Here is a 12,031-nt window from a genome sequence, read left to right on the forward strand (position 1 = left end):
ACGGAATTGATTGTTCCCGAGTCGTTCCCCGCTGCTGACCCCCGCTGCAGGACGGGGGTTGCTCCCGAGCCCCTTCCCTGCGACGCAGGTTTCTATCAAACCCCGTTTCTCGTCTCCTCAAGCGGCTCCGTTGCCCAATTTTGACCCAAACCATCAGAGCCGAGCACAGCTGGCGGCACACACGGCTGGGACTGAGCCACCGAAGCACAAGTGGCTCCACGGGACCCCCACAGCCACCCCGCTACACCGGCAATGTCACCAAAAATCATCTCCCTTAGAGGCTATTCCTGAAAAACCTACAGCTGTACTGAATAAACATCTGGAATTTAAACAAAACCTACTTATCTTACATATACTGAAATGTACCAGAACATGGTTCTACCTTGGGTTCATATTTTTAAAAGTAATACTTTGTTTGAAATACACAAGTGCAGCAGAAAGGTAAAAAAAACCAACCAAACAAACAAACAAAAGCCAAACCCAAACAAAACCACCACACAGCCTTTTTTCTCCATAAGCGTAACAAACTCCAGAATCTAAATCTTCTTTTAAAAATGTTGCTTCTGACAGTATGATTGCAGAGACCCTTCATACACAAATGCTGTAAAAAGACACAATAATAGTTTTAAGTCTAGAGCCAGTCTCAAACAGTCCCTCACTATGTTCCCTGGCAGTTAGATCCGAAGTTCGTTGTGGCACTAAAATACACCCAGCACCACAGCCAAACACCATCCAGCTGGGGCAGAACCCTGACCTACCTGAGAATTACACACACCCATAACCTCCCTCCTCTATCCGGGCAGGGCAGCTTCTTTGAGAAACTAACTGCTATGAAGAACAGAAAGGCACAGAAAATAATAAAAAACCCCTGTTCCTATCAGGTTTCAATGATGTTTCTAAAATTACGTCCTGCCCAGGACATTTTTGATATACCACATCTCAAGAGTCAAACTTATATTCTGGTATTATGGTTTTGTATTAACCCCCCATCCTGCAGATCTCAATTAACAGAATCAGGCTGTGAAGATCTGCTCTGAACACAGCTGACAGAGGCACAGCTTGGATAAATATAATTTCATAAAGCAAATTAAACCCATGGGGTGAAGATATGTTGACTCATTTCTTTATAAAACAAATCCATTTGATAGCAAAAGTCGTATTTATTAAGGACTCCTCCCTTAAAAAAAAAAATCAATCCACAAGCAACTGTATAATGCAATTTCCTTGAGGGCACCCAAAAACCTGTTCCTGACTGACAGATGTTGGATTTAATGAAGGCCTGGACTGAGATCGAGTTGTCACTCCCTCCTCCTGCTCTCCCAGCAGTTCGCAGTGTTTCTCCTTGAAATGTGATGCCTTTCCTGCGGCTGTTTTTCCACTAGACTGCATCAATTGCTTCCCCTTCAATTAGCAATGGCAGCTTTACTTGTAATGGGAAGAATTACACTGAGGCTGTTCAGGGCTCCAGAGGTCTTGGGCAACAGCTTGGGAAATATAACAATTCCTAACCAGCGAGTTAAAAAAAAAAATAATGATCTTTTGTACTTAACCTAGAGCTTTGGAAACCAGTAATTAAAGAAATACCTTTCCTGTTGAAAAAAGTTTGAATCAAAGCATCCAGGGAGATACCAGGATGTGATCTAAGGAAAGCTGAATTGGCAAGGCTCTTGACAGGCTGGTGGGTTTTATTCTGTAAAATAAGAATATGTAGAGACAAATTAAACAGAAAGGGCAATTAAAAAAACCCAACAAAAATATTGTCTTTGAAATTAAAGATTTTTTTTAAAAAAAGCTTTAGTACTTAATAGTTGTCTAAATCTCAAACTTTTCTTGGCAGAGACAATGGGGAGAAGCAATACACTGGTGTGAATCAACATGCTTCTGACCAAACCATCTCCACACAAACACCGGCAGCACTAGAGAAATGAACGTACAGGATGGTCTTCACAGGACGGCAAAGGCAGAAGAGCCTCAATCTCCATCAATCCCCATCCTCCCCCCTCCGAACAACCGCCTGTTGCTCATCACAACCCTCCTGCACATCCACCCGCCAGCTGAGCTGAACCCCGTGTTCTTTGGAGCAGGGGATCCCCACCCAGACGGGCTGCGCACCCCTCTTCCAGCTGTCCCCCTGCAATGGAGGGGTCACAGACAGTGAGCTGGCCACCACACCTCCTTCAGTCATCACACACGGCTTGCTGAACTGCCGAGACGGCCCTAAACCCTGCACTGTTAGAAATCCACACACAAGCTTAACTACTACCGTACCACATTTGGATTTGCAGTAAGCATGAACTTAGCAACTGCTGTTTAATAATTTATTAACCTTTCCCATTAACTGGTACATTCACTCAAGACGACTTAAACAATGTTCTGGTAATTTTATTTACAGTCTGCAGAGTGTTCTGTAAAACACAGGAATAATTACAGACTAACACACACAACATACATATTTCAAACATTTAAATAAGCACAGTTTATTCAAAAGGAATTCTACACACTACTTTTTCCATAAAAATATAAAAAATAGCTTAGTTACTATATTTTACCTAAACCAAGATACTTAGGACTTCTTTCACATGTGATGCCCCCTCCCCAAAAAAGGGCTCTCCAACAATAAGAAATTTAGGGGACTGCATCACACATTAAAATACTAATGCCAACTGCTTCAATCCACCAAAAACCCAAATAACTTTCAACTTGCAACCAGCACCAATTGTTCTGCAGTATGTTGGGATTTTGCTTTTGTTGGGTTGGTTGGGGTTTTTTTGCACTACCTTGCTTCTCCCATGCCAGATTTTCACAGACACGTACACACTATTACAGAAAAAGAACAGACTGATTATACTGCAGACGATAATGCCAGTCACCACGTGCCCAACACCACTGACTGGTAATCTTGCATTACACAACAATTTTTGCAAAAATATCAAAAGGGAAACACTTTCCTCTAGGATCTCTATTTAAAGGCAACTCCTTTTCTTACTGAGCATCCAGGGAAAACAGCCTCTTTCCTTCCTCTTTGAAAATAGCGCCCATTTTCGTTTGTTACTACTGTTTCTCTATTTTTACTGACCGCATTCTGTATGGAAAGCTAATGGAGTTCTGAAAAACACCCACTCGAGCCCTTCTCTCACTAGGATACATTTAATTTACAAAAAAGGCACAAAGATGAAACTCCTAAGCAGCATCAGTCTTAATTCTTCCATTGTGCACTGCTCCTCCTTCTTACACAGACCCTGCTGCAAGAGACACTCTGCATCTCAAAAAATACTACAGGTACATGAGCTAAGGAAACAGGGGAGCTGAAAGGACTGAAGCCTCTGTACAGTACAAGTAGTTTACTGATCACTAACAAATGAACACTATTTGAAGTTTTATGTTGCAGTTAAGATTCGACCTGGAAGCATCAGGAAAAGCCATTGGAAAAAAAAAAAAGCTCAGCAGCATATAATACATCTGTTAACAGTGAGATGGAAGGCCCTCTGTGTGCAACTTTGTGCATTCAGTCTCAACAATGACAGTGCTCTACAGCCAGGAGTGTGAAACTTCTGCTTCTAAGAGTTCAGAGGATTTTGTAAATGTAAGCGAAGCTGTCATAAACAGAATAGGAGCATATGATGCACAGCATGATCTGCAATAACAAGCTTTTGCTTTCCAGCATGTAAACATCCAGGTTACTGGACCTTTGCTCATATAAACAAATCTGATGATAGATTTTTGAACTAAAAAAGTAAAATTTTCCATAAAAGGATAAACCACAAAAATACTCTTTCAGTAAGTCTCACTTGCCATTTAATACCTTTCATGTCCTATGAACAACTATGCAAAACATTTAGAAAGTTTTAGCAGTAGAAATGTTGACCAGTTAAACTGTTTGGCAACCATGTGCTCAAAACATCTCTGAAGAGCGTTATCCTTCACTAACCAACAGTTCTACACCGTACCACACTATTTCTTCTTCTTCTTCTTTGGTGGCTCATCATCAGAGCTACTGTCTGTGCTGCTGCTGCTACTGCTGGAGGAACTAGAATCCGATTCGAACTCTGAAGAGGAGGAAGTACTACTTGAGGATGGAGAAGATGAGGAAGTAGAGGAGCTCTCATCACTGTCACTATCATCAGAAGAAGAAGAGGTAGAAGAATCTTCACTGTCAGAGGAGGAGTCGCTAGCCGAACTGGCACTGCTGCTGCTGCTGGAACTGGTCACGCTTTTAGATCTGAAAGAAAACAAATACACAGATGAGAACAGGCCCGCTAGAGACAGCATTCATTACACAGTGTTCTTTATACTGTGTTGTAATCCAAAGATCAGTTATTTGGCCTGAAAGTTTCCAGGCATGACAATCTAAGAGAAATCCTCACCCCTCCGATTCTGATCAAATACATTTGGGACATTTGAGCAACAGCAGAGTGACACCATGTACACAAAGTGAGCCACAACAGGACTGCAGAAAAAAAATTAAGTTGGAAATCTCGCAAGGATCTTGTTCATAGCAGTGACAAGCGTCTCTACTGACTTTGCTAAGTAGAAGAACAAGGCTGCAGGAGCAGTATGAATGTCCTGTACTATTAAAGCCTCAGGGAAAGATTAACAAAGATCGGTTCCCTAGCACACTGCTGTAATAAGGAGTGAAATTTTGGCAATGTAAAAGTCGGTGGAAGTTTCATCAGTGATTTCACAAATGGTAGAACTGTACTCAGTGGAAACTGTTCTTAGATTACTCCTGGCAAAAGAATCCAAATTACCTGCCACTACAGGATGTGTTTTCAGGGTGGAGGAGAATGGGTGGAAACAGTCCAGGATAAAGACAGAATTATCAACGCAGCAAAGTGGATTTCTCTATCCTCTGCATTTTTTTTCATCATTTTTAGCCCTTACTGAGGCTGTTGCTCTCAAGAGCAAGGTCTCTGATTAAGTAAGGCAATATGAATTCCGAGAAAGTACAACTCAACTTTCCCATAGACCTTTCTCCAAACCAAGTGTAAAGGTACTAATTCACCCCACTTCCCACCAAGTCAACCAAACAGCATGCAAAAAATGCTAGATATAGTAATGCATAATCTTCTTTCCATTAGAAAATGAATGGAGTACTTCTTATCATAGGGTTTGGTTAAATATAACAACTCGGGAAATGCCTATGTTAAGGCTACTAAAGTAGGAGTCATGTTTTTTCATCGTATCAGCCATGGTCATGCCAGCCGACAAATCGGGATGCCGGTGTTAAAGTTATGAACCACTGAGGTTTTTAGAATATATCTGTAATCTGTTATCTCTGCGCCCGCAGACACAATGGCTATTTATTAAAGATAAATCCATATGGGCTGGTTAAATACAGATTTACTGTTTGTGAAAAACTAGCCTTAAAATGAGAAAAAAAATATGGGAATAGTAGTTTAAATCTAACCAGTTTCATTAGATGTGCAGCTCTGTTTATGTGGGCAGAGGATCCCCTGAATAACCGTGACTGAACTTTCTTTTCCTAATCACCTTTCACAGAATCCGTAAGAGCAGTCCGTGGACCTGCACTGTTTGGGTGAAAATCTGAAACCCACTCACAGAATATAGCACCTAATACTGCTTCTCCTAGAGGCACGCAATCGCCGATCTACGAGAGAAGGAACAAGCAGACACTTGTTTTCAGGTGATGCAAGATGCGGCCTGTTGGTAATTACGGAAAGAGGACAGAGATGGGAACAAGTGAAAATCACTACTACTCCTTGTCCTGATGGGGTAAGGTGACAACCCAGAGGCTATAGATTGGTAGGTCTAAGATCTTTGGGTTTACTACACCACTGTAAAATCACAAAATTTCTCCAGCAGACACGCATTCATTCTCCTCAAAATAAGTTCACAAATGTTAATACCTTGTATGTTCCATGCACCAATCGTGGAACAACCGCTGCGTTTGCTACCACATGCTTATCACCCCTCTCTGAGGCTTTCTGACCTTTCTAATTCTGTTGCAATCATCTACCAAGCCCAGCTGATTTCAAACTTGATACTTAAACCGAATCTGCAATTTCAGGCACAATCACAGCTGGGTGCCTGGAAAAACAAGTGAATTAGAACATGATTGTACCCTTCAGACAGGTGGATTTAGATGTGATCCAAGTGTGAAGTGGGCTTTCAATTAATAACCAAAACATGCCGTATGGGAACACGGAAGCCAAGAGGCACCCAGAAGACAGCTCTGTCACCTGAGGTCACAAGATTGTACAACAGCCGTTTCGCCTGTTCCTGTTTTTCTGGTTAAGCCTGTAGCTTACTTATTACTGTTTATATCAAAACAAACATACACTATGTAAAAGGTTAGTGCTCACTACTGCCAGAACCCTCACCTTTGCCTTTTTTTTTTCTTCAATCTGGAACATAAATATATTCAATGGTAACACTTTGCTGAATTTTCTGCATTTAATTCTTCCTGTATCATAATAAAAATATAGATAGCAAACTATCTGGAAAGGAATTTATATTGATGGATTTGGTGCTTCCATAAGAACAGGACAGCAATTCAAACCTAGAAGAGTTTTAAAGAAAAAGTAACTAAACCACCCCCTCCACCATAAATCCTTTTGCTGTTTTCATTTTTGCAGTGGTTTAGAACTCAAATACTGTGAAAATCATTATGCCAAGTAGACTAGAGCATATGAGACAGCTGAGGCAAGAAGAGGTCTGAACTACAATGGTTAGAAATCAGTTAATTTATGAGCTAAGATTCTCAAGAAAACATTACTGCAAAGTGAAATGGAAATAATGTCAAAAGAGAAAGAGTTCTTGGCTCAAATTAGAACTTGGGGGCGGGAGGGGGAGGTTTAGTTCCTGGATTTTGTTTTGGTCTGGGATTGGGCATTTTTGTTTGGATTTGGGGTTGGTTTTTTTCAGATGCTTTATTTAATTCTCTAGATAAGGCTTAAGAGAGAGCTGCTATGAGAAGGGAATGAAAACAACAAAAAAGAAGAAGATGGGTAGGTGGAATGGTTACAGACTGGAAAACAGCATGCCATTCTTGCACAGTTGTTTAAAATATATTTGATGAACTTTGAGGCAGAAGTAGAAAGATTTTTATTATTAAAGCAAGATCATGTAGACATAGGACAATCAGGAGGGAGAAAAGCAGAGGACAAAGAATTTAGAGGGTTTGGACAGGGAGGAGCAGAAATTCTCCAAATGCCTGTCATATAAATGCCTGTAACAGGCTAAAAGAAGTAAAATCAGAACTCTGTTTGCAGTGCTGACTTTCCTCACACACCCCTTCCAAACTGCCTGCCACAACACCCAGTGCAAGATCACACACTGAAACAGCTGCGCAGTTTGTCATCGTTCCCCACATACCTTTTTTTCTTGGTCTTCCTTTCTGCAGTACTTTCTCCGGTGCTAATTAAGGGGGAAAAAAACAATGTCTTTGATTAATGCATTAGGAAAATTAAACAAATAGCAGCACAGTGGAGGAGGGTTTCATATCAGAAAACTGAGATCCCACTGGCAGAGCCACACCACCCAGAGTTCATCTGGCATCTATTTTCAGTCACTATTCAAACCAGAAAAACAACAATACCTACAAATCAGGAAAGAAAAAAAAAAAAAGACACAACAATTCACCTCTAATTTTCTGCATTAAGTATGGTTTACTCTTCTTTACTCTTTTCTTCACATTATACAGACAAGAATATTTTGGGATGGGAAAAGCAAAGGAGACAAGGATACAAAAAAGTTCTGTGAACCCATACTTAGCAAGGACTGAATTGATTGAAACAAGGATAAAATACTGAATTAGTCTGTAGCTTTCACCATGTATTTCTTTCAAGTACAAGAGGACACAGAACAATTTATATTGATGCTTTCCAGCTGTTTGTCTTTCAGATTCCCACTTACACACTCACAGAAAGTTTAAGCGGTAAATGACACAGAAGAAAGCTTACTTTTACAAAACACCAGGAGGTGTTTCTTTTTTTTAAAGCAGTCTTCACCTCTGGATTATTTGTTTTTAAAGAAAATAAAATTCTTTCTATTAAATGTACCAGTCACATGCTCTTCTCAGTGCACTGCAGGTATACTGTACATAATTCAACCTGGGATGTATATGTCTGATTAAAATAGTCCCTCATCGTATGCGTACAACATGCTTAATGTGCCACTGGTACATAAGGAAGCTGTATGTTCTTTCATGAACCAGGATACATTCTCCTGGACTGACACCTATTATTGGAAGCCGTATTAAATACGCAGAAATAAAAGTAAAAACTGCAAATACATTTCATTTAGAAGTTAGGCAGCAGTATGCATGTACTCCAGAAAAGCGTAGAAAGAAGAAAGCGTTAAGTGTAAACTAGATTGTATTTCAATAAAAGTACTCAATGCCATTTGTATGACAGAAAAATGAGATTTTTTAAATGGTTTTATTTTCATATGTATGGTATCACAATATTATAACTACATAAAAGAGTTTTCCACACACCCCACAATCTCTTGTGGGCAAGAGGAAGATCTATTGATCTTCTAATTTCAAACCAAATTACCATCCCTCCTGTATTGCTGAATACCATTACTATTTATATTATTGAGGCCTTATACCCTTGTCATAGGTCACCAGGTGTTTCACAGCTAAGAGAAGTCACTGTGAGTAAACAGAATTAGATCCCAAAGCACCTTTCAGAAGACAGGACCCTATTCAGCATGTCTGTAACCCGGGCTGCCGTGGTCTATGCCTCCCTCTAGTGTTTACCGTATGGATAAGTATAGGAGCTCGCTGCTCCACGAACTGCACAATTGAATGGGGTCAATTCCCCGCCCGTCAAAAATCTTTTTCATGACTCCTGCTCATTTTCCCTGTGGCACCACACCATCTTCAGAACCATAACTAAGACTCGGGCATCCTGGTTTTGGTTCAGTGCGGTAACATCACTAAGGAACAAGCATTTTTTCACCTTTCCTCCCTTCCCAGCTCCTATTCCAGGGCAGGCAAGCAGTGGGCTTTACTGGCACCAGTAAGTGAAACCTCCACAATGTCCATCAGAACCATGGGGTCAACACTCAGCAAATAGAAGGATCCTGGAATAACTGCTGAAATTAGTTAATTCTGAAAAATCTTGTATGTGGTTGTCAAAAAGTAAATATTAACCTTACTGGGCTATGTTTGCCCTCTGGTTAATGATTCATTACAAGCTCTTTAAAGATGATGATACAAGTACTCGGAAGCAGACCTGTAGGAGACCCCACTTCTCTGCAGAAAGAAATAACCTTCCCAAGCAAGCTATACAAAAAGTAAAGTGTGACCTAGGAAGCTGTTCTTTCCATGAAGAATAAGCTTCATCCTCAGAAGTGTAACATTGGCATCTAAAGAACTGGATGCCTTGTGGCACAGGTATGGAGCTTCAGAGAGCTTAGCATTAGAATATAACCCGTATGAATCCAGCCCAATGTAACCAGAATTAAAAACTGCTCCCATCTAAGGATGACTTTCATGAGATGAGTTTTCACACCTCACACCCCTCACACTGCAGACTGGCAGCCTTACAGCTCAAAAAACTCCATTCACGACAGACACTGGACAGTCCGGTAACTCCCACGTGAAACTATTCCACACAAGCATAATGGCTAGGCAGTGAGCAATTTCCCCGTCAATTCACTAACCTCCAACGTTAACCTGCAGAATTCAACACCAACAGGGCAGGAAAGGAACAAGGAAATAATCTGAGTCTTAAACTCAATCTTTGTCTCAAAACTCTTAAGTCTCTGAAGAACTCCTCCAAACACTCCAAGGTTTTAGAGCGTAAGCACTCCTGATTTCTCATCTACAATACTAGGGGATTTAAATTGCTTCAGAATAACTTATTGTATCAAAATTAATTTCAAAACCAAACATTTTATGTCACTCTTAACGCAAGCTAATGGGTTTCCACTGAAGTCAGGATTTCAGCACTCTGATTCATCCTGCTGCCTGAGTTCAAACGGCTGACGGAGCCACATCAGACCTCTCTGCCAGAGATTACCACCCAATTTTATTTCCCCATTAAGGTAACAGAGCAAAAGGTGTGACCTCTCTTCCATAACTCACATCCTGGCAGCACTAACGACCTACAGCCATCGTACTGAGCTGCAAGTGGCAGCGACAGCGCGCATGCTTCCACATCCTCAACGGTTTTAGCTGCAAGGGCTGTAAATGATCCTGTCCTCAGCTGGGCTGAGGCAACAACTCTTCAGCTACAACTGAGTGGCAGTGGCAGAACAGAGACCCTCATCCATAGGAATTTCATGAAAAACTAATGTGCTGCATTATTCTTCTCTTTGTCATCTGGAGTTGCTTGTTAAAACAATTATTAAACTTGGGGGAAGCATTGAAGACTGCTCACAGAGCCAAGTAGAAAGGAAATCACATTCCACACGCAGAGTTTTGTTAAGATTTTTCTTTTTAGCTGCAGGTATTTTTCACTTTCTCAGATGTCAAAAAGGGAATAATGACACAATTCAGTGAGATGTTTTTACTTTATGCTTGAGAGTTAAAAGCACCTAATAATCCAACTCTCATTCACCTGTTTAACCCTTATAGCTCATAATGAGCAACATACAGAAGCTGTGCTGGCACAGATCCACTGTCAGGTCACGTCCAGACAACCAGGTTTTAACTGCACAGTCTAACAGCAAACCTAAACAGAAGTGACAGAATTGCTTCTTTGTTATAAATACATTTACTGTCTTCACACCAACCTGCTTGTACTAGCACATACAAATGAAACCAAGTAACCAAGGAATTCGGGGAAATGGCATCCCATTACAAAAAAAAAAAAAAAAAAGGCTCCAACTATTTTAACTCTACCTTACTGCACTTTTTTGTTTCAGACAGACCAAAAAAAGTTTTAAGTGTATTTCAGATGAGCAGGTGTTAATGAACAACATTTTAATTTTGTGGGACCTGAGTGCACACATAACACTTAAAGTACAAGGCAGCTCCAATACTAAACAAGCATCACATAGTCTGGAAGAAAACACGACAGAAAACAGTCTAGGACACCATCTACAAAATTACCAATTCATTGATGAACTAGACATTTTCATTCTGCCAGTCTTACCTTTGTTGCAGTAATAGTTGCTTTTCTTTTTCTTTAAGAATTTTCGCTAATTGAGCTGTCCTTGAAGGTCTATGCAGGTATTTTCTCTTCCCTGTACATTCATACGTCCAATGTCCAAACTCTAAACATTTCTGACATCTCACATGCTGCTTGTTTGCCTCCCTATAAAAATGCAGAGTTGCTTAAGTGACTGATTCCAAGTTTGTTCGACCTATTGGAAAAGTATTTGTTTTTTTCTCATACAGATTCTTAACAGCATATGTAGTCATGATTAAACCAGGCTTAAATCACAACACAAACATCAGATACATGCAGAATTTAAGCACATTTCCATTTATTAAAACATTCTCATATCACCTATTTATGAAAGGGAACAGAGAGACGCTTTTCCTCTATTCCAGAGCTTCACCTTAAAACTTTTTCCTCTGAAGTAGCAAATGCTGAACTACTGACATCAACAGTCAACATAATCATCACCTGTACCTGAATTTCACTTTCAATTTTATAGTAGCTGCTGGTTCTTCTGGCTCTGCCACAAGAGTTACATATAAGCAGAATAAGAACACTTCCTCCTCTTCATCAACATACAAAACCAAAAAAGTGAATGTTTTCCTACGACAAACTAGCCCAGACCTTTCACCACAGGAACAGGATGGAAGTTTAAAGCAACAATAATACAACTCAGTATTTCCAGGGTTTTAGTACTGGGTACGTCACCAGGGCAAACAATTCTGTGCAAGCTAAAATGATAAGATCAAGCCCTAAAAGAAATATAAATAATTACCAGGAAAGCGATCAAAATAGCTCAAGAACTACAATAAATACAGTATCAGCACTAACAAATTTTAACACTAATGAAAAGCACGAGACTGAAGTAAACTTTTAACATGGCTCCATGACCACAACCCAGAAGCAAAGGCTGGCAGATGGCCAACCCAGCGTATACCCAGCAAGCACAGAGA

The 12,031-nt window shown here is 40.3% G+C and overlaps 1 protein-coding gene across 1 annotated transcript; it reads right to left on the reverse strand.

Moving 5' to 3' along the window:
• Positions 1-3,408: 3,408 nt before the first annotated feature.
• Positions 3,409-11,598, reverse strand: ZCCHC10 (zinc finger, CCHC domain containing 10; the record flags this gene model as incomplete). Its single annotated transcript, XM_010081423.1, has 4 exons — positions 3,409-4,219; positions 7,336-7,377; positions 11,070-11,231; positions 11,479-11,598. Coding segments are annotated over 4 exons (592 nt in total), but the record flags the coding sequence as incomplete, so codon positions are not given.
• Positions 11,599-12,031: the final 433 nt, after the last annotated feature.

Source organism: Pterocles gutturalis, unplaced genomic scaffold (genome assembly GCF_000699245.1).
Source record: "Pterocles gutturalis isolate BGI_N339 unplaced genomic scaffold, ASM69924v1 scaffold20441, whole genome shotgun sequence".
Classification (NCBI taxonomy): Eukaryota; Metazoa; Chordata; class Aves; order Pterocliformes; family Pteroclidae; genus Pterocles; species Pterocles gutturalis.